At 42.5% G+C, this 27,125-nt stretch overlaps 1 protein-coding gene and 1 non-coding gene across 3 annotated transcripts in view; one reads left to right on the top strand and one right to left on the bottom strand.

Moving 5' to 3' along the window:
- Window positions 1–27,125, top strand: part of HHAT (hedgehog acyltransferase) — a 373,409-nt gene that overhangs the window by 42,263 nt on the left and 304,021 nt on the right. For both annotated transcript variants that reach the window (XM_069544234.1, XM_069544235.1), the window contains exon 4: window positions 24,787–24,900. In XM_069544234.1, coding sequence (XP_069400335.1) covers window positions 24,787–24,900 — 114 coding nt within the window. The remainder of the gene's footprint in view (window positions 1–24,786; window positions 24,901–27,125) is intronic.
- On the bottom strand, window positions 3,355–3,469 carry LOC138416721 (U5 spliceosomal RNA). Its single transcript, XR_011247837.1, has one exon. It is a non-coding gene; the product is annotated as a U5 spliceosomal RNA (small nuclear RNA).

Genomic DNA, 27,125 nt, shown 5'->3' with positions numbered 1-27,125 from the left:
TGGAGAAGATTCTTCAGAGTCCCTTGGACTGCAAGGAAATCCAAACAGTCCGTCCTAAAGGAAATCAGTCCTGAATACTCATTGGAAGGACTGATGCTAAAGCTGAAGATCCAATACTTTGGCTACTAGATGCGAAGAACTGACTCATTGGAAAAGACCCTGATGCTGGGAGAGATTGAAGGCAGGAGGAGAAGGAGACGACAGAGGATGAGATGGTTGGATGGTACCACCGACTTGATGGACATGAGTTTGAGTAGACTCTGGGAGTTGGTGATGGACAGGGAAGCCTGGCATGCTGCAGTCCATGGGGTCGCAAAGAATCAAACACAACTGAGCAACTGAACTGATCTTTAAGAACAGTCCCGTGGGGTAGATGAGGTTGTTTACACAACACATCCTACGTAAGTGCTCCAACAGATGGGGTTCTGAGGGTAGGAGGAGCAGAGTTCAGTGAGGCTTGGAGCTGAAAGCTGGGGAGAGATGTGGGGGAGTGGGGAGAAGCGGAAACACTTCCTTCTCCCAGTACATCCCCTAAAAGTGGTGCCTGTCACCATTCTTAAGAAGGTTACTACCTTTTAAAATCATGACATGACAGATGATAAGTCTGTTAAAAAAGAAATTAGAAGCAGCCTCCGGATAACAGTGAGATCATGGGCCCGTGGGAGATGTGAAGGGTGGCATCTCTGTGTGCGGAACTGACTGAAGCTACTTTGAGGATCACAGTGGCTGCTGAAAAATTCAAGATAAGTGAGGGTTATTCCATCATAATTTTGCTCCTGGGTTTCATGAAGGCAGTTCTCCAGCTAAATTCAGTCACACGTGTAGACATTTGTTAGGCAGGTGGTGGAAACTGGTTCATACCTGTCCGTCTCATGGGCCCAATGAGGTCATTTTAGGGGCTCCTTTTCTTTTAGGAGACACCTCATGCGAAGAGTTGACTCATTGGAAAAGACTTTGATGCTCGGAGGGATTGGGGGCAGGAGGAGAAGGGGACGACAGAGGATGAGATGGCTGGATGGCATCACTGACTCGATGGACATGAGTCTGAGTGGACTCTGGGAGTTGGTGATGGACAGGGAGGCCTGGTGTGCTGCGATTCATGGGGTCGCAAAGAGTCGAACATGACTGAGCGACTGAACTGAACCATGCACAGAGTGTTACTTCCATGGATATTTTTACTGAGTCTAAGCTCAACAGAAGATGAGACGGTTGGATGGCATCACCGACTCAATGGGCATGAGTTTGGGTAAACTCCGGGAGTTAGTGATGAACAGGGAGGCCTGGCGTGCTGCCGTCCATGGGGTCGCAAAGAGTCGGACAGGACTGAGTGACTGAACGGAAGCGAAGCTCAATTTGCTTGCAACACGTCAGACCAATAAATCAGATAAGGTGTTGAGGCAAGGAATACAACTTTATTCGGAAAGCTGGCAGGCTGAGAAGAGGACAGCCTAAGGTCGCCAAGTAACCATCTTATCAGGTGCTAGAGGGGGAGGAGGTGAGGAAGTACAAAGGCCATTAATTCTGTAAATCTCGGAATGGCCATCCTGGGGGAGGAGATGTGTTTCTTATTTCTTGCAGCCATTCATAGGTGTAGAGAGGGTCAGGGTGTTGCCCTGGATAAAAGAAAGGCATTTTGGTTTAACATTCAGGCAGAGGGGCAAGGTTCCGGAGGCGCAGGCACACCATTTTGTACAGACAGGATCCTTTCAGTAAACAAAAGCAACAGGAAGCAAAGGTTAAAGTAAACACATGAAGTCAGATTTTATTCTTCCCTGTAACACTGTGACATGATGGACAGAGAAACAATCTGTTTGATGTCAGGTGCCCTGAAGTTCTCCAACCTGTAGATTCATATAGGGCCTTTGAAGGGGTCCTCAGGGCCATCACTGAGAGTGTGTGTGTGTGTATATATATATATATTTTTTTTTTGAGTTACTTTAAAAAATTAATTTTATTTTTAATTGAAAGATAATTGCTTTATAGAATTATGTCGGTTTCTGCCAAACATCAACATGAATCGGCCATAGGTATACATATATCCCCTCCTTCTTGAAACCCCTGTTGGGGGAAGTGTGTGATTTCCTCCCTTATGTCTTGCTGCAGCTAAGATTTGAAGTGTTGGACCAGTGTTACAGCTTGGTTACAGCTCCGTTTTATTCCAAAAAACATAGTACCCTTGAGGTGTGAGGGCAGGCCAGCCTCAAAATAGGAGAGGCTCAATATTGGCTCCTTTTTTTATATGTTTTGTCTCCTCCCCAGGAGCCTGTCCTGTAAACTGGGCTGGCCAGGAGGGCTGTTTGTTTCATCTGAGGTTCTCTGGCCCCAAATCTTCTTAGGCTTTTTTTTCTTTGCCTTTTGGCCACTGCCATTTTAAACTCCTTTTTCCTATTCTAGTTGGCCCCGCCCCGCCCCGCCCCGCCCCGCCCGCCCCGCCCCGCCCCGCCCCGCCCCGCCCGCCCCGCCCCGCCCCGCCCCGCCCGCCCCGCCCCACCCATTTAAAATTAATTTTTAATTGAAAGATAATCACTTTATAGAATTGTGTTGGTTTCTGCCAAACATCAACATGAGGTCAGCCATAGGTATATATATATGTCCCCTATAAACCCCCCTGGGTAGGAGTTCCCTGAGTGATACAGCCAATACCAGTTGGCTGTACATTTTACATACGGTAATATAAGTTTCCATGTTAACCTCTCCATATTCCCCATGTGTTTGCACTCTTGACTTTATATAGGGTAGAGAAGAGAAATGATTTTCAAGTTGTTTTAGTGTGTCTGATAGGAACCACCAATAACTGGCAAGTCCAGACTTTACCTGGTATAACTCACGTGACTTAAACCTGTGATATTTTTACAGTTTTACAGATATTTTTACAGGACTTCCCTGGTGGCTCAGACGGTAAAGCGTCTGCCTACATTGCAGGAGACCCGGGTTCGATCCCTGGGTTGGGAAGATCCTCTGGAGAAGAGAATGGCAACCCACTCCAGTACTCTTGCCTGGAAAACCCCATAGACTGAGGAGTCTGGACCATGGGGTTGCAAAGAGTCAGACTGCGCGACTTCACTTCACTTCTGAGAAACAAAAATACCCAATGGAGCCTTGCTTTGTAAAGTTCACACTTAGACAGGTGTTCTTTTTTGGGGAATTCTCCTGGGCCGGTGGTTGTTTTCGTCTCCGGGGGAATTTTTCTGGCCAGAGGATTGAACCCGGGTCTCCTGCATTGTAGGTAGATGCTTTACCGTCTGAGCCACCAGAAAAGCTCCAGCTACATTGACTAGAACACACTGCTGACAAACCCAAATCACAGTGCTATTCTTACCAAAAGCTGTCCTCTTTTTTGTACCATCAAAGATCAGCCTTGTGGAAACAAGGCCTCAAAAAATTAGTTTAACTCAAGGTTGTTCCTCTCCACGGAAATCTTTAGTAAAAGGCGAAAGATTTATACGATTATGAAGAGAAACCAGAGTATACTGTTAGTTTGCTAAGCTTGCGCCTCCCAGTAATTGCAACCCCTACTGCACTGATGGTGGTTCGGTATCCCAAGGGTTACTTCCTGCCTAAAGTTTAAACAAGGAATTGTGTAAGCAAACTGCTCATAGTTAGAAATGTTGAGCTGAAAAAAAATATTATTTTAAGCCTGAAAAGATTGTACTCTGCAGGGTATGACGCGTATGCAAATGAGAAGTCTGAGTCATCAACTTCCCAGCAACACCTTCGTCTTTATAGCTGTACCTCTGGAGCCACCACTAGGGGGCGAATCAGAGGTCCACGTGGCTGGGCGCTCAACCTCCTCGTGGTTCAAGCACGGAAACCGCAGGTTTTCTAAATTGTGTATTGTGACTTCGAATGTGCTTCTTTTCCTTTTCTTTCGCTAACCATCAGCACAGTTAAAATACAGAACCAGGAAGAACTCCCTTGCTGCTTCTTTCTAGTCATACCCATCCTGTTCTCCCTATCCTTAACCCTCGGAAGCCTCTGTTTTGTTTTCCATCCCATGATTTTGTCTTTTGAGAGTGTTCTATAAAGAGAATCATACGGTATGTAACCTTTTGAGACTGGCTGTCTTCCCGCCCCCCCCCCCCCCCCCAGGTTAATGTCCTTGAGATTCATACTTATTTTGTGTCAAGAGTTTGTTGCTTTTCTTTGCAGAAAAGGGGTGGAGCGCAGTTTGTTTAACCATTTGATCCTGCAGGACATTTTGTTTGTTTCCAGCTTTTGACTGTTGTAAACCTGATGTGAATATTTGTGTACAGATCTTTCTGTGGACTTAAGTTTTATTTTCTCAGGGATAAATACCCAGGTATTTGATAGCTGGATTGTATGATAAGTTTATGTTTGATTTTATAAGAAAACTGTACAAACTTTTTTCCAAATGGCTCTACCATTTTATATTCCCACCAAAAAAATGTATGAGATACTTAGTTTCTCTGCATATTTGCCAGTACTTGGCATTATTAACAATTTAAATTTCAGTTATTCTGATGGGTATGTAGTGATATGTCATCATGGTTTTAATTTGCATTTCCCTAATGGTTAAAAGCTGGTTTTAGAAAAGGCAGAGGAACCAGAGATCAAATTGCCAACATCTGCCGGATCATGGAAAAAGCAAGAGAGTTCCAGAAAAACATCTATTTCTGCTTTATTGACTAAGCCAAAGCCTTTGACTGTGTGGATCACAATAAACTGTGGAAAATTCTGAAAGAGATGGGAATACCAGACCACCTGACCTGCCTCTTGAGAAACCTGTATGCAGGTCAGAAAGCAACAGTTAGAACTGGACATGGAACAACAGACTGGTTCCAAATAGGAAAAGGAGTACGTTAAGGCTGTATATTGTCACCCTGCTTATTTAACTTCTATGCAGAGTACATCATGAGAAATGCTGGACTGGAAGAAGCACAAGCTGGAATCAAGATTGCCAGGAGAAATATCAATAACCTCAGATATGCAGATGACACCACCCTTATGGCAGAAAGTGAAGAGGAGCTAAAAAGCCTCTTGATGAAAGTGAAAGAGGAGAGTGAAAACGTTGGCTTAAAGCTCAACATTCAGAAAACGAAGATCATGGCATCCGTTCCTATCACTTCATGGGAAATAGATGGGGAAACAGTGGAAACAGTGTCAGACTTTATTTTTTGGTGCTCCAAAATCATGGCAGATGGTGACTGCAGCCGTGAAATTAAAAGACGCTTACTCCTTGGAAGAAAAGTTATGACCAACCTAGATAGCATATTCAAAAGCAGAGACATTACTTTGCCGACTAAGGTCCGTCTAGTCAAGGCTCTGGTTTTTCCTGTGGTCATGTATGAATGTGAGAGTTGGACTGTGAAGAAGGCTGAGCACCGAAGAATTGATGCTTTTGAACTGTGGTGTTGGAGAAGACTCTTGAGAGTCCCTTGGACTGCAAGGAGATCCAACCAGTCCATTCTGAAGGAGATCAGCCCTGGGATTTCTTTGGAAGGAATGATGCTAAAGCTGAAACTCCAGTACTTTGGCCACCTCATGCGAAGAGTTGACTCATTGGAAAAGACCCTGATGCTGGGAGGGATTGGGGGCAGGAGGAGAAGGGGATGACAGAGGATAAGATGGCTGGATGGCATCACTGACTCGATGGACATGAATCTGAGTGAACTCCGGGAGTTAGTGATGGACAGGGAGGCCTGGCGTGCTGCGATTCATGGGGTCACCAAGAGTCAGACACGACTGAGCGACTGAACTGAACTGAATGGTTAAATGAGGTTGAACATGTTTTCATGTGCTTATCTGTCATCTCTATATCCTCTTTGGTGAAATTCTATGCATATCTTTTGCCAATTTTAACTTGGATTTGTTTGCTTTATTTTTACTGTTGAGTTCAGAGTTCTCTATATAGTCTGAATACTAGTCCTTTGTCAGATGAATGGCTTGCAAATATAATTTCCCAGTCATTACTTTGAGTTTTTATTCTCTTAGTAGGGTCTTTCACAGATGTCCAGTTTATCTTTTTTTTCTCTTACAGACTGTGCTTTTGGTGGCATGTCTAAGTGTTCTTGGCCTAGTTGTATGACCCAAAGATTTTCTCTGTTTTTCTCAAAAGTTTCCTAGTTTTGCATTTTACCTTTAAATCTAAATCTTTAAATCCTTTAAATCTGTGATCCCTCTTGGATTAATTGTTATATTAATTTAGGTAGAGATTTCTGTCCAGTTGCTACTCCACCTTTTGTTGAAAAGACAAATTCCTCTATTGAGTTGTTTTGCACCTGCGTCATAAATCAATTGGCCAAACTTATATGGCTGTATTTCTGGGTTCTCATTTCTGTTCCATTGATCTGTGTATCTGTCTTTACACTAACAGCACATTTTCTTAATTACTGGTAAGTTTTAAATAATATAATTTAACTTTATTCTTTTTTCTCAAAGATTTTTTTTAGCTCATTTTAGCTCATTTTTAAGCTCATTTGTCATTCCAAATATGCTTTAGAATAAGCTTTTCTGTATCTACAAAACATCTTGCTTGGATTTTGATAGAATTCTGCTAAACTTAAGATCTGCTTGAAAAACTGATGTCTTCCTTATATTGAATTTTTCAATCCATGGACAGTGTATGTTTATAGATTTATTTACATCTTTTTTGAATTTACTTCATTAGTATTTTGTAGTTTTTAGCCATCTAAATTCTATGCATTTTGGGGGGCTTAGATTTATACCTAAGTATTTCTATTTTTTAGTTTTTATAAATGGTTTACATTTTAAATTTCAATTTCCACATGTTCTTTGCTAGTATATAGATGTACAATTGGCTTTTATTGAGTTGGCCAAAAAGTTCATTTTGATTTTTTCATAAGATGTTATTAACATGTTGATCTTCTTTTTTTTTTTTTAACATGTTGATCTTAAGATCATAACTTTATATTCTGTAAGATTGTAACTGGTCTTTAACTTTTCTGGACTCATTTAGTCCTAATTATTATTTTTTTTAAATTTCTTTTTGGCAGACTTGTTGAGTTTTTCTAAATAAACAATCATGACATCTACAAATCAGGACATTTTCATGTCTTCCTTTTCGATCTATGTAACTCTTATTTTCTTATTGTGCTGGCTAGGACTTCCTGGACAATGTTGAAATACGGGTTATGAGAGTGTATGTCTTTGTTTTTTCCCCAGTCTTAATCATTCAGTCTTTCCTCATTAAGTATGATGTCTCTAAAGGTTTTTTGGCAGATGTTCATCTATCAAGTTGAGGAAGTTTCCCTTTATTCCCAGTTTTCTGAGAATTTTTATGAATTAGTGTTGAATTTTGTCTGATGCTTTTTCTGCATCAGTTGATATGATCGTGTGATTTTTCTTCTTTAATTAAGAATATGTTAATATGTTGGATTACTTTGATTGATTTTTGAATATTGAACCAGCCTTGTATCCCTGGGATTAAACTCCACTTGGTCTTGCTGTGGGCTTTCCTAATAGCTCAGTTGGTAAAGAATCTGCCTGCAGTGCAGGAAACCCCAGTTTAATTCCTGGGTCGGGAAGATCCCCTGGAGAAGGGATAGGCTACCGACTCCAGTATTCTTGGGCTTCCCTTGTGGCTTGACTGCTAAAGAATCCGCCTGCAATGTGGGAGACCTGAGTTCAATCCCTGGGTTGGGAAAATCCCCTGGAGAAGGGAAAGGCTATTCACAATCCATGGGGTCGCAAAGAATCAGACATTAGTGAGTGACTTTCACTGGTCCTGGTGCATACTTTTTTAAGTATATGTGGCTGGACTACATATATAAAGATCTTTGATTTTTGTTGTGGCATGTGGGGTTTTTAGTTGAGGTGTGCAGCACCTTTAGTGGTAGCATGCAAGCTCTTATTTGCAGCATAGTTCCCTGACCAGGGATCAAACCTGGCCCCTGCATTAGGAGCTTGGAGTCTTAGCCACTGGACCACCAGGCAATTCCTGACAATTTTCTTGTCTGTGTTCATGTGTTCAGTGTCTGAATTTGACTGATTATATATGATCTTGTATTTTTACTTTCAGATTTCATGTGTTTATTGTTATGCTCATAAAAGGAGTTGGGGAGTATTTCCCCTTTTAAAGAAAGCATCTTTAGATGTCAGGTAGATTTCTTCAGTGAAACCACATGGGACTGGAGTTTTCTTTTTGTGGATTTCAAAACTATGAATTCAATTTGTTTGGTTAAAATGATGTGTTCTTATTGGGTGTGTTTTGGTAGTTTGTGCTTTTTGAGGAATTAGGCCATTTATTCTAGGTTGTCAAATTTATGTATGTAGAGTTTTTCTTAGTATGCCTTATTATCCTCATAAGATCTGTGGAGTTTGTAGTGGTATCCTTTTTATTCCTGATTTTGGTAATTTGGGTCAGCTTCTTTTTTATTTTTGTTTGTTTTTTTCGAAGTTTGTGAACTTACTGACTTTTGCAGAAAAAACCAGCTTTTTGTTTCATGGGTTTTTTCTGTTTTGGATTTCATTGATTTCTGCTCTTTATTTCTTTCTTCTTGCTTGCTCTGTGTTTGTTTTGTTCCTTATTTTCTAGTTTCTTAAGAGTTTCGATATTTTTACTCTAATAGAACTGTTTAGTGTTTTGTATTTTCTAAGCAGTAACTTAGCTAATATTTTGATAAATTCTTTTTAGTTTTATTCAGTTATAATTATTTTTTATTTCCCTCAAGACTTCCTCTTTGACTTGTGTTGTTTAGAAAAGCATTTGGAGATTTTCCTATTATCTTTTTGATACCCTGGTGGCTCAGAGGGTAAAGTGTTTGCTTGCATTGCAGAAGACCTGGGTTTGATCCTTGGGTCGGGAAGATCCCCTGGAGAAGGAAGTGGCAACCCACTCCAGTACTCTTGCCTGGAAAATCCCATGGACGGAGAAGCCTGGTAGGCTACAGTCCATGGGGTCGCAAAGAGTCGGACATGACTGAGTGACTTCACTTTCACTTTCTAGTTTGATTCCATTGTTGTCAGAGAGCATACTCTGTTGAAATTCTTTTAAATTTGTTGGCCTTTGTTATTTGGCCCAGAATATCATCTGTTGTGGTTGAATGTTCCATGGGAGCTTGAATAGAATGTGTATTCTGGTGTTGTTGAATGGCATATTCTATAAATGTTGATTAGATCCTGTTGGATGGTAGTGGCAAGTGTCTTTGTATCCTTAATGATTAATCTGGTATGACTAATGGTTAATCGTAATGATCTGTTTGGTGGTTTTATCAGTTGCTGTGAGAGAAATGTTAAAATCTCCAACTATAGTTGTGGATTTCTCTGTTTCTATCTGTTCTATCAGTTTTTGCTTCATATATTTCAAAGCTTTGTTATTTGGTGCTTGTCATTACTTAATGATCCTTTTTGACTCTGGTGATTTTCTTTCACTGAAATCTACTTCATCTGATAGTAATGTAGTCACTACTGCTTTCTTTTGATTAATATTTGTAGTTTAGTTCAGTTCACTTGCTCAGTCGTGTCTGATTCTTTAGGCAGCCACCTACTGGACAAAGGGGACAGAGTGAAAAGATACATGGGAGAATCCTCCCACCTACTCATTTTTCTGGTCTTTTATGCAGTATGTAAAATTCAAAGAGAGAGATGGTAAGTGAGATTATGAGAAGCTCCCATCCTTCCTGCTGGACAGATGATTGCAATAACGTCAGTTTTTCCTTTTTCTCTCTTTTATTATTCTTATCTTTCTTCATTGACCTGCCCCAGGGCCCTTCAACGTTTTGGGATTCCATCTGGAGTTCCAGTTTGTTGGTATTTGCCTACCACAGAGATGTTACATATTAACGAGCTTTTTTTTTTTTTTTTTTTAAATAAGGAGCATACTTTATTTTAATATCAGTTGCTAGAACTGAACAATGGTTTTCTGGGTACCCAGAGGCAGAAATAAAGTTTCTTTTCATAAATTTTTCTTGACTGTATGAAGACTCTCTAAAAAGAAAGCAAATTCTTTGAGCATGGGGGGCATTTTAGGGGTCACAGCTCCCAAAAGCTGTGTACATGCATGCTCAGTTGTGTCCAACTCTTTACGACTCCATGGACTGTAGCCCACCAGGCTCCTCTGCTCATGGGATTCTCCAGGCAAAAGAATACTGGGGTGGATTGTCATGTCGTCTTCCTGGGATCTTCCAACTCAGGGATTGGACCTGTGTTTCTTGCACTGGCAGGCAGATTCTTTACCACTGTGCCACTTAAGGGCTGGGACCATTTTTTTCTCCATGTTACTGTGACTTTGTCTTTTTGTTATTCTGGAGAAGTGACACTAATGAGATGCATGATTTATTAGCATAGTTTGTAGCTGGGAAATCTTGTGAGCTTATATAATTTGCTGTCTAGTGATTCTGTTCTATTGCTTTTTTTTTTTTTTTTGGTCTTGATCCCTAACTTATTTATCAGCTTTATTACTTATTTACAACTATTTCTCCACATGCCTTATAGAAAATATGGTTAGTGTTTTTCCAGTTTGAGAGACATGGGGAATATAATATAGGTTTTGTGTCTTTGATTTCATACTAGAATTTAATATTTCTTTAAAAGAAATTGGTTCTTTGTTAGCTTTAGGAAGAAAGGGAGAAATATGGACTAGATAAAGTGGGGAGAGAGAATCTGTAGATGTTTTATCACATATGCTCACGTGTCATGAATAATCTGGAGCAACTTGTAGAAAGTAGGGAAATGGAGGAGTGGCCAGAGGATGTTACTGAGTTTGGGTTGGCACCTAGGTTGAAGCGATCCAAAGAATACATCCACATTAATTAGGACCCCTTGACTAATGAAGTCATCTCGAGAGGTTTTTACTTCCCTCCTTGTGTGGAAGACCTCCCTCCCCCATTACACCCTGGCCCCATGTCCCAGGCTTAGATCCTGAGGGCCAGTTAAGAGACTGGATGGTACTGTTGGTCCAATTGACGGCATCCTCACCCTTATGAGCATCTGCATCTCCTGGGCAGATGGTAAAGACATTTAAGCAGAGATTTGTTGTTTATAGGAGGAAGAAAAGCTTTGCTAGTGGAAACATTTTATCTTTCAGATGTTGGTTGGGGGAAAGAGTGTTGTCTCTGGGAACTGTGGGCAGTAAAATGATTCAGTTCAGATTATTTTAGAAATAGCAACTCATCCTTTGGAAGATAAAGAAAACTCTTCCAATAATTGCTAGATTAATCATTAGCCTGAGTTCACCCAGAGAACAGTACTGCTTCTGTGCAGAATCCCTACAAATTAATCCTCTTTTTTTTTTTTTCTTTTCCCTTTGAAAGTTTATAGGACATTAAGGTGAGCTTGTTGCCTTTGAATGTGCAGGGGGTGTTTCTGGATTCAAGTATCTTATAAAGGTCTTCTCTATTTATAGATAACTTTTCTCAGTCTGTTTGGGAGTTAGGTATGGTCTCAAAGTAAATAATATGCACATAATGCTGTTTAGGAAATAGATATGCAACAGTGTTCAGTATTTCTGCTCTCCTTGTTTTCCATATTTGAGGAGAAAATAGTTATGGTAATGAAAAATATAAGACTAGTGGGTAGGGTAGATAGTTTCCTATTTGGGTTTTGAAATACAGAAATAGATGCACTTATGAATATGAAACACTGCCTTCATTATCCAGTTCTAGAACACTCCTTCATTATCCAGTTCTAGAACACTCCTTGGTGGAGAAGGCAATGGCACCCCACTCCAGTACTCTTGCCTGGAGAATCCCATGGATGGAGGAGACTAGTAGGCTGCAGTCCATGGGGATGCTAAGAGTCGGACACGACTGAGCGACTTCACTTTCACTTTTCACTTTCAAGCGTTGGAAAAGGAAACGGCAACCCACTCTAGTGTTCTTGCCTGGAGAATCCTAGGGAAAAAAAAAAAAAAAGAATCCTAGGGACAGAGGAGCCTGATGGGCTACTGTCTATGGGGTCACACAGAGTCAGCCATGACTGAAGTGACTTAGCAGCAGCAGTAGCAGAACACTCTTTGGACTTATCTACCTGGTGTTTTTTCCCTCCATTTCATTTCTCTCCACTGAATAGACTTATTTCAGAATAGTGTTCTTCACAGTGAATAACTTTCATAATGCTTCTGTTATAAAACTAGAGCTGGATTGCAGTCAGAAAACAAATCCTTTCCAAAATATGTTGATCAGGGTTCCATTGCAGACAACAGCATCCACTCCAGGCAGCTTAAGCAGAAAGGACTTTATTGCAAGGATTTAGACATTTCAGAATAGTCAAAAGGACTGTGGGGGACAGGTAGTAAGTAAGCTCCTGGAGAGCCACCCTGTAAAACTGCGGCTTCAGCCCAGCTCCCGGCTTGAGAACTGAGTGCTCTGGTGCACTCGCGAAAGCTGCCACATCACATACAGCCCCTCTGGACTGACTGGACCCCGGCGTCTCCACCATGACTCCTGCAGGAAAACAAGGGCCTCTGCCAGCGTTCATCCAGAATTCTCAAAGCCCATACACTTTTGTGTTCATTCTCTCACCTTCAAGTCTTCATGTATATATTTCCTTGTCAGAAACTAAGTCCTAAGGAGACATGCTAGCTATATGGAATTTTGGGAAATGGAGTTTTTTGGCTTCTAACCTCTGATGTATAGGATCATGCTAGGAGGGGTTGAGGAGTGTTGATTGAGGCTCCCACATGGAGCAGATATTTTATTTTGAGGAGAAGGTTAAGATGGTCGCGATCCCATGGCCTTTTAGATGTTGCCCTTTTCTGAATTCAGATGTTCTCCTTTCATTAACCATGGATTCATTCCTTTTCAGGCCAGTTTCTAGAACCTTTCCTTTTTCCTTTCTTTTGACTAGGTTTGAGGGAATCTTGAGCAAGTCCACTCCCTCAGATTTCACCTATGAGTATCTCTGTCTGTTTCAGGACACAGAGCTGAAAACTTTTAGATTTTTGTTTCTGGGGCTATCAGAGTAAAAGAGAGTTTGTTGATTTTTTCTTGTTTGTTTATATATCATTATTTACTTAACAAACATACAAAGTACTTAAGAAGTATTAGGCCCTATTCCAAGTGTTTTCCATATTTTAATTTATTTAAATCTTAAAATTAAACCACAAGATAGGTCCTCTGTTATGACCACACTCTATTTTGTCCATCTCTGTAGAGCGAGTAATCGATGTAACCAGAGAGTGGGCCTTGAGTTGGTGAAGGTCATCTGCAGAGCACATCATCCACGAGAAATATTCCATGAGTTTGTGTTCTCCAACTGAGATTGTAAAGGCCTTTAAGGAAAGGTACCGTTAAGGACTGTGCTTACACTAGATTCTTAAAAATGATAAGACTCTTCATACATCATTCAGTTTATGCAACAAGCTTTTATTGAGCATCAGCATGTGTTGATTTCTTGGAGGATGTGCTGTTGTTTAATCGCTCAGCCGTGTCCGACTCTTTGCGACCCCATGGACTGTAGCTCACCAGGCTCATCTGTCCATGGAATTCTCCAGACAAGAATCCTGGAGTGGGTTGCCATGCCCTCCTCCAGGGGCTCAGACCAACCCCAGGCATTGAACCCAGGTCTCCTGCACTGCAGGTAGATGCTTTACTGTCTGAGCCACCAGGGAAGCCCTTCTTCGAGGATACAGTGCTGAATGCATGTAGTCCCTGTTATAAGGGGGATGCCACAGTTTGGAGAGGCAGCTCAGTAGCCTACAATTCAAGCACAGTGTGATTAAGTTGCCATGATATGAGTAACCATGGTGCATCATGGACGCATAGATGAAGGCCAAGGAGTCTATAATATAAGTTAATGGATTAGGAAAGCTTTTCCTGGGAGAGAGCTTGCTTGACCTGAGGCCCGAAGGACAGACAGGCCATCATTATCGTGATGTTTGAGGGCAAGTTTTTCCAAGTTAAAGGGAGCAAAGGGTGGGAAGTTTCAGCCATGAACACAGCATATTTGGGTAGTCAGTGACGCTTTGTTGAGGAACTGGGAAGAAAGGTTGAGTAGGATGATGAAGGGGTGGGCAGGGCCAGGAGGAGCTGCATGCGTCCTGCTAATATTTCTCTGGAGTGCTAAGGGGGGAACCTGAAGAATATTAAGCTGGGGACTGGCTTGATTGCGGGTGGTCTTAAAGCACTGTGAATAGGAGATTGGATGGGGGAACAAGCCTAAATGTGCACAGAATAGTCCCTGCCTTCGAAGTGTGTCCAGCAGAGTACTGGGAGAGAAAAGATGTGTCTTCCCTGGATAACCCAGGCTCATGGGAGGGTTGCGGCTGAGGCGCCCATGGCCTTCCTCTGCGTCAGCTGCAGAGTTCAGAGCTGATTGTAAATTAACAAAAAGTGCCATCCAGATGACCGACTCTCACTAATAGATAAGTGGTGGATCTAGGAGAAATGGTAAGCCTTTGGACCATCTCAGGCCCTTCACTTCTTTTTGTGGGCACGGCTCTTCCCATTTGTATATGCCTTCCACGTGGCTGCCTTTGGAGTACGCCGTCACAGTTGAGTAGTTGCCACAGAGACTGCGAGTGGTACCTAACCTTTTTGACACTAGGGACTTGTTTTGTGGAAGACAATTTTTCCGTGGACTGGGAAGTAGGGGATGGTTTCGGGATGATTCAAGCTCACACATTTATCATGCACCCTATTTCTAATCTAAGGCCCCTGTAGAGCACAGGTCCTGCTGTGTAGCACAAGGAGCTACCTTCAATATCCTAGCATAAACTATAAAGGAAAATAATGTGAAAAAGAACGTGTATATATGTATGTATAACTGAGTCACTTTGCTATACAGCAGAAATTAATTCAACATTGTAAACCAATTGTAAACCAATTTATAAACCGTTGTAAACCAATTGTAATGTAAACCATTGTAAAGCAATTATACTTCAGTAAAATAAATTTAAAAAATTCTAATCATATAAAGAAGGACTGACCAGCCTGAGGTCACATAAGGGTAGATGAGAGAAGGAACTCAACCCTGGACCCAGGAACTCAAACCTGGGTCTCCTGAACACAGTCTGGTCTCTGCCACATACAGCTCACCACTGGCTGTCTCAACCACTTGGAGAAAAAGGTCACTTTCCCTGCGTTGTGATAGACAAACTCGAGGGAACGACCCCATAGTCCATGGGGTCGCAAAAGAGTCGGACATGACTCAGCAACTTTCACTTCCACTCCAAATCCATCCTGCGTATTGCTATCAAAATAATCACACCGAAACAAGGGCTAGCAAGCTTTAATAAAGGGATAGATGGTAAATATTTTCAGCTTGTGGGCTATACCAGGGATCTCCAACCTCCGGGTTGAGGACCAGTACCTTTTGTCAGATCAGCAGGGACATTAGATTAGAAATAGGGTGCACTTTAAACGTGTTAGCTTGGATCATCCTGAAACCATCTCCCGCTTCCCATGGAAAAGTTTTCTTCCACAAAACGAGTCTCTTGTGTCAAAAAAGGTTAGGTACCACTTGCAGTCTCTGTTGTGAGATTTCCAAGTTTCTTCCACTTGGAGAAAAAGGTCCCTTTCCCTGCATTTTGATAGATGCAAACTCGAGATAACTATAGTACCTGCTGGAAACAGGCAGGCCTTCCTCTGAGGCCATCCGTTATAGTCACTTTCCCTCATGTTCTTGGTGTTCTTTACTCAGAGGGGTGTTGAAGTCCGCCATCTCCCTGTTAGTGATGTTGACCCCCTCAGTTAACTCTGTGAGCCTCTCCACCCATGCTCCCTTCAAGACCCCAAAGAGTGGAGAAATCAACGTCAGATGCAACTCTGTTGAGTCAGCGGAAGTAGCTGAACATTTTAGCTAGGCTGCCAGTGTTTCCCTAACTCTGAGGAATTGAATCTTGCAATTCTAAGGTCCTGAAGCCTCCTGTAGGCACCGAGCCAGGACTGGCTGCACCTGGGAGATCTCTGTCAAGTCCTATCAGTTCCTGACTGCGTTTTTGGACGGTAGTCAATCTGCCAGTCAGGGCTGATGTCCTCGTTAAGTAAATGGCCATGTTGGCCTTTGTGTTGATCTTAACAGGAAGAGGAGTTCAGACAAACTGAAAGAATTACTGAATTGAAAAAAAGATTCAGGTGCAGAGTCCTGCAGACTGACAGGATTAACTTTCCAGGGAGCACTTTGTATCATAAGGTATTTTCCAAGGCTGATTCTCACCCCCTTATTTCTAGCCGTTTCTGACGTTTGCCCCCAGGATGAAATTGGCATGTTACAAGCAGCAGATCTCTAAAGGGTCTGTCTTAGGAGGCAGGCAGACTCAGGGCAGGAAAAGACCTTGCTGAAAGACCCAAGTTCTCTGTGATGCTCGTAACTCCCTGTGGGCAGAGGGTCAGTTTAGGAAGCGTTTTGTTTTTGGCCTTCTCAAACTTGGTGTAGACGCTGTGGAAAACATGGAAACATTAAACATAGAATCATGAGTTGGCCCAACAGTTCTACTCTTAGGTATATACCCGTAAGAATTGAAAATGGATATTTAAACCAACACTTGTACACACGTGTTCACAGCATTATTCGCAGTAGACAAAAGCGGGAAACAGCTGCAGCATCCATTGATGAATGAGTAAACAGAGTGTGGTATTTCCCTACAATGAGATGTGATTCAGCTATAAAAAGGAATGGTGTACTCGCACGAGTTACAACGTGGATCAACCCTAGCAACATTGTGCCAGGTGAAAGAAGCCAAGTCACACATTGTAGAACTCCATTTAGATGAAATTCCCAGTGTAGCCAAGTCCATAGAGACAGAAGGCAGATTTGTGATTATCAGAGCCTGCAGAAGAAGGGGGATGGGAATAACTGATTAATGGGCACAGAGCTTCCTTTTGGGGTGATGAAAATGTTCTGGAACTAGATAGGGGTGATTGTTGTATGACATTGGGAGTATAAATGCCACTGGGTTGAGTTTAATCTGGTTCATTCTGTTATGTGAATTTTACCTTAAAACAACAATAACAACAAACTGCCCAACTCAAATGTTTTCAGAATCCCTAAGTTATGGAGTTTCAGTTCGATTAAATCCTGGCAAATAAGCTTCTAATATTTGAGTTAAAATTTCAGCTACTGGCAAGAGCAGTGATTTACTGAAAAGCAGGTAAAGTCCTGGGAGAGTCTGGGTTAAAAAGTCACTGGTGGACTTGGAGTAACTGAATTTATCTCTGGGATGATTTTCTCCGCTTCCCTTGGGGTGTCTTGGTAGGCCCCTTGGGGCTTTCCTTGGCACTGGGTGCTTAAACATTTCAGTCCAGTGGCCTGGCCTTATTAGCCATGGGATTGTGTTATCTTCAGCCAGTGTTAATTCAGCATGGTCTGAGGAATGCAAGAAAAAGCACAGAAGGAGAGTTTTGGCCATCCCCCTGTGATAACAGTGTAGGACTCCAGCTAAGAGGCCAGAAGTGAGTGCTGTCGTCTGGTGAGCTTCAAGGCTGATGAGATTTATGGCTAGAATAAGGAAAACTTTGCTCAGTGGTGAGTTGGCAGTGTAAGATCTTCATTTGCCAGGTATTTTTCTCTTTTAACTTGTTGTGCTTGAACTACCAGATGATTTTTGAAAGCGATTTAAACTGCCAGATACAAGTACACATGTCACTTGGCAACATTAAGGAATCACTGAGAATTCAAAACATTAAAAAGTAAACATTTAGTACACCCATGTTCATTATCCATAACAGCCAAGAGGTAGAAGCAACCCAACTGTCCATCAACAGGTGAACGGATAAACAAGATGTGGCTTGCCCATGTGATGGTGGAGAATTACTCAGCCTTGGAAGGGAGGGGAATTCTGTAGTAAGCTACAACGTGGATAAACCTTGAGGACATTACGCACATGGAACAAGCCAGACACAAAAGGTCAAATACAGTATGATTCTACTTATACGAGGTGCCTGTGGTAGTCAAATCCGTAGAGGCAGAAAGCAGAAGAGTGTGGTCAGGAGCCGGGGTCAGGAGGAATGGGGAGTTACTATTTAATGGGCACAGAGTTCCAGTTTTCAAGACAAAAGGAGTTCTGGAGCTGGATGGTGGTGATGGTTGTATACTAATGTGAATATTCTTAAGGCCACTACACTATACACTTAAAAATGGTTAAGATGGTAAACTTTATGTTATTTATTTGACCACATGAAACACAGGTTTTGCAGCCTGAGGACCTGGGTCTTTAAAGTCGGGCTCTGTCGTATATTAGCTGTGGGACCCTGGACACGATATTTAACCTGAGTATAGTTTTCCTTTTCTTAGGTTATGCGGTATGATTCTGCCTACAGCATAGTCAGTCTGTGTGCTGTAGTAGTTTCTTTGCAATCTGGAGAAGAGGCTGGACGAGTGGGAACTTTCTGGAGCAGGGTAGGCTGGCAGTGTGGATGTGGAAGTTGGAGGCCTGGATTGGCCCCATGGGCATGTGAGAGGGAATCACCCCCACACCCTCCAATGATGGGCAGTCAGTCAGGATGCTGTATGTAGGTGAGTCACAAGCCGTTCTCTTAGTATTTCTTTCCTTTAGCCTGGAAAATAGTTGCTTTTTCCACTCTCTGAAAGCCATCTGAGGCGTCTGCTTGTTCTGCCCTTCATTTTACACACAGGAAGGCTCAGGGCCAGGTAGTTTAAACATGACTCATTCAAGTCTACAGAGGGGGAGAAATGTGATGAGAACTTAGGTCACGTGATTTCACACCCCCACTGTTGTGAAGGCTCATTGAGTGTTGGGCATTCATTATACAAATTTGTGCTTAAGTCAAGGTTCTTGCTCTCAGGAGCTTACCATTTTTTTCCCCTCTAGAGAGAAAATACATGAAATAGCTAGAATAAAGACGGCTAGCATAAATGTACTGTAGTAAAATGTGCTGGGATTGAGGTGTGGATGACAGAGAAGGGGATGCAGCGAGGTCCACCAGGAAGGGCAGAGGAAGCTTCACACCTGAGCTGACGTGTCTATGGTTATGGGGCATTAAGGAGGTGACTGACCCTGGTGTTGGGAACAGTTTGGTCAGATGGTGGGGGTGTGTGTGTATGCGGGTGTGTGTGTGTGTGTGTGTGTCTGGGTGTGGCAGAGGAATCCAGGTGGAGGGCTTAGCACAAGTAGAGATGCATCATGGGAAAGGACTGGGTTTGAAACCCAGCCCTGCCCTCTCTAGTTGTGGCCAAATAATTTGCCTGCTCTGACCACCAGTTGACTCATCTGTAACGTGGATTAAAAAAGAAACAAGAAACTACCTTAAGCGATACCCAGAATGTTAATTAGTGATTTGCATGAGAGGGAGGTCTCAGTTGTATCTCTAGGTATGTAGATGGATGACACCACTGGTCCCTGTCTTGCTTTGCAGTGGTTTTCAGAGTGTGGAGAGTTAGTGTTGGTACCGTGACCTCCTCAAGGCTGAGGAATTCATATTTCCCCACACTACCTACTGTGGAACTCTGCTGTCTGTAGGAAGAGAGGCTCAGATCCTTTTTCTTGTTGAGTGTAGGAGAAAGTGTTTCACCAGGAGGTTGTAGTCACTGTTGAAGAGACGCAGAATCATCACGGCTTTGTGCTTAGACTTCTCTGTTCTTGCCTTGTTGCAGATGAAAGCCTCAGAATGAATAACCTTGCTGCTCACTCAGTGGATTTTATGCTTGAATCTAGGTGCTTTCTATAGTGAGCAGGATGGTGCTTGCTCTGTTTGTGAATATTAGGTGGTCTAACTCTATTCCCAGGTCCTTGCCTGGGAATGGCGAGGGGTGGGGTGAGCTGTTAAGGATTCTCTGGGCTTACAAACAACATAGGGAATCTTAGATTGATGGCGTCGATCTCTGCTACTGGAAATGTGATCTCCGGGCCAGCAGCGTGGCGTCACCTGAGAGCTTGTACCACAGAATCCCAGGCCCCATCCCGGATTTCCTGGACCATAATCCACATTTTAGCAACACCTGTAGGTGGTTTGTATAGCCACTGAGGTTTGGGAAGCACTAATGTTGAAGATTGGATGTGAATCTTAAGAGTTCAGGCTCCCCTTTCTTTGTGGAGGAGCCTTAATGGTTCTGTCTGGCTAGAATTTATCCCTGGTTTATATCTGACTCCCTTACAGACCTGAGGAAGAGGTTTCTTATTATTTTTAGGTTTTATTTTGTTATTTTGGCCACACAGCATGTGGGATCTTAGTTCCCTGACCAGGGATTGAACCTGTGTCCCCCTGCTTTGGAAGCGTGGGGTCTTAACCACTGGACCACAAGAGAAGTCCTAAGAAGAGGTTTCTGATTGACTAAGAACTGTGGGATCGAGATAGGAAATGGGGAAGGAACAGAAGATGAAAAAATTGTTCCTGACTTGACACTTTAAGATTTACCTTAAATTAGTGATTGAGCTCAGGGTCTGTAAGACTTTGCTTACGGAATCATCAGGTGAGTGTATGCTCCTCGGTTTTTGTCTCGTCACAACAAAGACTTGGAGTGACGGACATTAAAGCCCCCTCGGCGTGTCACAGCTCTCAGGTCTCGAACAGACCATGTTATATAGCTCTTAGGCAAATCAGTGTTACAGCTCAGTGTTACAGCTCAGTGTTACAGCTCTATTTTATTTAGAAGATAGCAGGAAAATCCATCTTCAAGGCGTGAGGGCACGTCGATCCAAAGATGCGAAGAGAAGAGCGCCCCAGCACGCGGGGGAGAGAGAGAGAGAGAGAGAGAAAGCAAGCTTTGGCTCCTCTTTTTATTTGTTTTTCTCTCCCTGGGCCTGTCCTGTGTAAATTGGGCCAGCCAGGAGTGTTGTTTATTTTACCTGAGGTCCTAACTCCGGTCCTCGGACCTTCATTTGTTCTATTTTCGAGGGCTTTTCTCTTCCTTATCTTTTAGCCACCGCCATTCTGGACTCCTTTTCCCTGTTCTGACTACCTAATAGAATCAAGTGAGTCAGATTCTTCTTATCTGAATCATTAACTGCTACTTATTGGCCATCTTGCTCTATTCATTAACTTGGCTTTTCTGTCTGGTTATTTCCTTTAGGTAAATATATTTTAAATAGATGTAAGAGAAACATTTTTATTTCCTTTAAATGGCCATTTTCTGAAATAACTAGTGATGAAAGACTGTGTCATTTTATTGATGGGATTTTACCAGCTCAGTGTTTTCAGTAGTCCTGGGCCTTAGGATGAAGCATAAAGAATTTTTTGTTTGTTTGTTTCCTTTCTAAAAAAATATTTTTAATGTTTTTAAAATTAATTTTTATTGGGATAGAGTTGCTTTACAATGTGCTTCTACTGCCCAGCACAGTGACTCAGCTATATGTATACATGTGCCCCCGCTGTTTTGGATTTGAATGTTGGTTTTTAGTGTCTTTTTTTCCTGCACCCCTGTTACAAAGGGGCCTGTTGCTAGCATGCTCTCATTACATGACCTTTGTGCCTTTAATCAGTTGGTTGACTCTCCACCGATTTGACATTTTTGAGATGAGGCACTAAGCTGTGGACCAGGGATGAAGCCGGGCTAACGCTTTGAGTTCTTTGCTCTGTGCTGCCTGGGTGGGCAGTGTGGGCCTCCCAGGCCCTGATGCAGCCAGTCTTTAAATGGAAGGAATTGGACCGAACCTATGACTGTCATGGGATACGGGCTGAAAGGTTGTTGCTGAGCTGTGAAAGACGCTGGGATTCTCGGCCTCCAGAAGAGAAGAATTCAGTCTGGGGCCAGTGACGAGGCTTGATAGCTCAGAGCTTTTGTGTAATAAAGTTTTATTAAAATATAAAAGAGATAGAGGAAGCTTGTGACATAGACCTCAGAAGGGGGCAGAAAGAGTGCCTCCCTGCTAGTCTTTAGCCAGATGTTGTTTAGCTACTCAGTTCAGTTTAGTTCAGTTGCTCAGTTGTGTCCGACTCTTTGTGACCCCATGAGTTGCAACGCACCAGGCCTCCCTGTCCATCACCATCTCCCCGAGTAGCTACTGGCAGTCTGCTAATTAGAGAAAGGAAATGTCTCAAAACTCAGAGACTCGCGCCAGGCTCCTCACCCACAACATGCATTTTGAGATAACACTGGCACAAGGTGAGTTGTCCCGGGCCATAAAATGATTGACATGAATCTTGAAGAAAGGCAGGCTTCCAAGCAAATACAGTCTCGTTAACATAGCTGAAGAGAACATTCGCGAGAGTAAAACATACTGGTCTGTCAAGTCAAGTCGCTTCTGAGTCTTAGGCAGAACCGACTTGAAGACAGAGACTAGGGTAACATTAACATAGCTCAAGACAAACAGTTCATAAGGAAAATGCATTGGTTAGCTCAGGGTTGGAGAAAAGTTCAGTTCAGGTGGAACCAGGTATCGTCATGGCAACACAGAATTTTAAAAGAAACCTCTTTTTAAATTTGTGTAGAGAAAAGGGAAAAATCTAACACTTGCAGCTTGCTTCCTCCTGTCGCTTGAGAGAGGTTAAAAAAAAGTCTGACGGTGGCAGCCTGTTTCCTCCGTTTGAAGACCCCTGGCCTTCCTGCCTCTTATCCTCTCAGGGCTGTATGAGCAGGTTGTGTGTGGATCAGGATCTTGGGTGTGGGGAGCACACGTTGTTTCAGAAGCACAGTACCGTTGTCTTTCTTTATTTGGAAAATAGAAAACACTTTTTTTTTTTTTTTGAAACAAGAGGCAGAATGTAAAAGCATGATTTGATGTTAGGGGGTTCACATGGGATGGAACGCACGTGGGACCACCAGTTAGCAGCAAGTAACAAAATTTTTAGTGACCACAGAGTGCCAGGTATTGTTTTAAATTGTCGATATGCATGTACTCTCCCTTAAACCTCACAGGTCCCTAGACTGTCAGGCCTGATAGCATATAGACAGGCAGAGAGGTGACGTGTCTTGCTCACGGTCATCACAGCCACTGTGCGGGTGGATGTGGGATCCAAACCCAAGCTGAGTCGGCAGCTTGGCTGCGTATCTGCTACCTCTGCTTCCATAGTCTGATATGAATCAAGATCCCTTTAATCTGTCCTTTACCTTCTAGAAAAAAGTGTTTTGTAATGTATGTAACTTGTATGGAATTACCCCTCAGTCCTCACGTGCAGGAAAGGAAACAAACAAAAATCCTGTTTTCCTCTAAATCCAATTAAAAAATTGGTTCAGGGAGTTCCTTGGTTGTCCAGTGGTTATGTTGTAGCCGCGCGTTCCGGGAAACAAACTCACTCAGAAGGACAATGCAGATCAGTTCAGTTCAGTTCAGTTGCTCAGTCGTGTCCGACTCTTTGCGACCCCATGAATCGCAGCACACCAGGCCTCCCTGTCCATCACCAACTCCTGGAGTTTACTCAGACTCACGTCCATCGAGTCAGTGATGCCATCCAGCCATCTCATCCTCTGTCGTCCCCTTCTCCTCCTGCCCCCAATCCCTCCCAGCATCAGAGTCTTTTCCAATGAGTCAACTTTTCAGATAGTGGAGTGCAGTTTATTACACCGGCGGGCCCAAGGCAGAGTCTCCTCTTAGCCAAGGACCCCAACCAGTTTTTGTGAAAACCTTATATACCCTAGGTGTATGTGCTCAAACCCACCTTCCCAAATTCCCTGAAGCTAGTCTGAACAAAGGAAAATAAAGATACAATCAAAGTTAACCTGTGAGTCTATGCCTTAAGCCTAGGTAGATAACAGTGGATCATTGTCAATAAGCATAATAGAATTTATGATTCAATTCAGTTGCGTAGATAATTAGGATATTCTTTTACCCAACGGAGAGTCTAGGTATGAGCCCTGGGGCTCTTCCATCCAGGGGATCTGGTTTTCCAGTTGGTATGTCGTTTCCATAGATACTGAGCGTAGCTCCAAGTCCACAGTCCAGCCCAAGATGGAGTCCTGCTTTCAAGATGGAGCCTGTTCTGTCTGTTTCCTCCTTCAGTTAAGACTCTGTACTTCTATAGGGGGCACTGGTTCTATCCCTGGTCAGGGAACTAAGATGCCATACACCCTGTGGCTTGACCAAAAAAAAAAAAAAAAAAGAATTGGCCTAAAGTTCCACACCTAGGGAGGTGTTTAGTATCAGTGGATCAATAATCAGTGGAGGGTTCCTTCCCCACTGAACCAATTGGATAGCAACTTCTGAGGGCTTCCAGTCCTCATTCCTGCTCGTGGGCCATTTGAGAGTGGCCAGTCATGGTGTTTTCTCCCTCCATGCTCAGCTTGGCTGCCGCGATCTCCCTGGGGCTCCTGAGGCCAAGGCTCTTGGTTGTGAGTCCCCAGGTGTCCACGAGTCCACTCTCGCCAGAGGTTTTCACCTGCCCCTGCCGGGGAGCTGGGTAGACAGAGCCTAGAATGGGTGCAGACATAGGATGCCGGTGGACACAGAGCTTCCTGAGGGGAAGGGAACTGTATCTTTCATTCTTTCCTCATAAAGCTTATAGGGAATGGGCCAATTTCTTTATCAAATTATCCTCCGGCCTGTAAATGACAGCAAGATTTAACATGACTGATCTTATACAATTTTATTAGTATCCAGTGTACATTTCTCTTGTTGGTGAAAGCAGCTAAGTGACCAAACTGAGATAACCTCATTAATTATTTGTCCTATCCGCTTGACACTGAGGAAACAAAGGGAATTCTTTAAGTCTATGTTACATCTTTTATAACATAGGGTTAATAATAGTTTCTGTCCCACAGAGGGTCCTGGGGTGGGGGTGGGGATCAACTTTAACAAAGACCTTTGAGACTGGCCAAGCTGGAGGGAAGCATATAATAGGGGTGTGTGTGTGTGTGTGTGTGTGTGTGTGTGTGTGTGTGTGAGAGTGATGGAGACTGGAAATGTGTCAATGCCGTTTTATAGCATTTGAACTCACATCGGCCTTTTCTTGCAGTTATTTTCTTAACTGGAGTTTGTGTTCTGCCTCAAAGATGTACGAAGATCTCTCTGATAAACTGCTGTTTTGGCCTGTTTAGGACCCGACTGACTTTGAGTGGAGCTTCTGGATGGAGTGGGGGAAGGAGCGGCTGGTGTGGTTATTCCTTGGCCACATGAGCGTGTCTCAAGTCGCCAACCTGCTTTCGAGGAAGGTACGGTTATGTGCATCATTTCCAGTTCAGCTTCTTCTTTGCTTTTTGTCAAGAAGGAACCCTGAGCTAGGAAATCAGGGGGCATGGATATTGGCCTTTGAAGCCTGGAAAAGGTGAGAAAGGTTTGTTACTGGTCAATAAGAGAAATTACCAGATTAAAAAAATAAAATCAAGACATAAAAATAAAAGATAAAGATGTGATAAATTGTTACTGTTGGATAGAAACTGCATAATGACTTAACATACATATGTTGTGAAAAGATTACCATGATAAGCTTAGCTAACACGCATCATACAGGTACAAAAAAAAAAGAGAAGAAAGAATGTTTTTTCCTGTGATGAGAACTTTTAGGATCTCCTTGCTCAGTGGCTTTCAAGTATATCATATCACAGTAGCCACAGTTGTCATGGTGTACACTAGAACTTACTTTTCCGATAATTGAAAGTTTGTACCTTTTGACCACCTTCATCTAATTTTAAAGAAGCTTCCAAGCACACCTAATAATAAAGAATACATGATTTTGCATTCCTAAACTGATAATGAATATACCTACCTCAACCTTCATTAATGGGTTTCTTTTCTTCCACAAGTTGGTTTGGTGGTTTGTTGTGACATCAACCTTTCTAGAAATTTAACATTTTTATTTCTAACACAAAGCTGCTCTGCCCATACGTGGGTGACTTACTACCCCTAGGTCTCAGCTTTCCCATCTGTAAAATGAATAGCTCAGTATCTGTATTTTCTTTCCCTGTTGGGGGGAGAAGAACTATTTTGGGGAGGATCTGTGGAATGAAGCTGTTATCATTACTGCTGCTGTGGGAAAGGGCCAGCTGTTGTGGAGTGGAAGAGTCCTGGATGATGGATTAGTTCTTGGACTTGCTCATTTGTTAGCTTTCTGACCATGGAAAGGCTATTCACCACCGAATCTTAATTCATCATTTTCTATAAAGTAAGGTTAATGAAATAATAAATTTTTTTTTCTTTTTTAAAAATGGTGGGCTTCTCTCTATTTATAATAACCAAGACATGGAAGAAACCTTAATGTCCATTGACAGATGAATGGATATAGATGTGGAAATGGACTATCATGTTAGTTGCTCAGTCGTGTCTGATACTTTGCAATCCCATGGCTCCTCTGTCCGTTGACCTCTCTGGGCAAGAATACTGGAGTGGGTTGCCACTTCCTTCTCCAACAGTGGAATAGTACTCAGCCATAAAAAGAATGAAATAATGCTAGTTGTAGCAACAAAGACAAATCATTCAGTGTCACAGTAATCCAAGTCTGTGCCCCATCCACTGATGCCAGACAAGCTGAAGTTGACCGGTTCTATGAAGACAACACCTTCTAGAACTAACACCAAGAAAGGTGTTCTTTTCACCACAGGGGATTGGAATGCAGAAGTAGAAACTCAAGAGATACCAGGAGTTTGGCCTTGGACTACAAAATGAAGCATGGTGAAGGCTAACAGAGTTTTGTCAAAGAGAACATGCTGGTCATAGCAAACACCCATTTCCAACAACCCAAGAGAAGACTCTGCACATGGACATCACCAGATGGTCGAAACTGAAATCAGATTGATTATGTTCTTTGCAGCTGAAGATGGAGAAGCTCTACACAGTCAGCAAAAACAAGACCTGGGGCTGACTGTGGCTTAGATCATGACCTCCTTATTGCCAAATTCAGGCTTAAATTGAAGAAATTAGGGAAAACCACTAGGCCATTCAGGTATGACCTAAATCAAATACCTTATGATTATACAGTGGAGGTGATGATTAGATTCAAAGGATTAGATCTGGTAGACAGGTGCCTGAAGAACTATGGACTGAGGTTCATAACATTGGACAATAGAGGGCGACCAAAACTGTCCCCAAGAAAAAGAAATGCAAGAAGCCTAAATGGTTGTCTGAGGAGGCTTTACAAATAGCTGAGGAACTAAGAAAAGCAAAAGGCAAGGGAGAAAGGGAAAGACATTCTACTGAATGCAGATTTTCAGAGAATAGCAAGGAGAGATAAGAAGGGCTTCTTCAGTTAACAGTGCAAAGAAATAGAGGAAAACAGTAGAATGGGAAAGACTAGTGATCTCTTCAAAGAAGTTGGAGATAGGAAGGGAACATTTCATGCAAAAATGGCCACAATAAAGGACAGAAATGGTAAAAACCTAACATAAGCAGAAGAGATTAAGAAGAAGTGGCAGGAATACACAGAACTATGCAAAAAAGGTTT

This window comes from Ovis canadensis, chromosome 12 (genome assembly GCF_042477335.2).
Source record: "Ovis canadensis isolate MfBH-ARS-UI-01 breed Bighorn chromosome 12, ARS-UI_OviCan_v2, whole genome shotgun sequence".
NCBI lineage: Eukaryota > Metazoa > Chordata > Mammalia > Artiodactyla > Bovidae > Ovis > Ovis canadensis.
The sequence above is the reverse complement of the archived record's forward strand: the minus strand, read 5'-3'. Positions and strand labels throughout refer to the sequence as shown.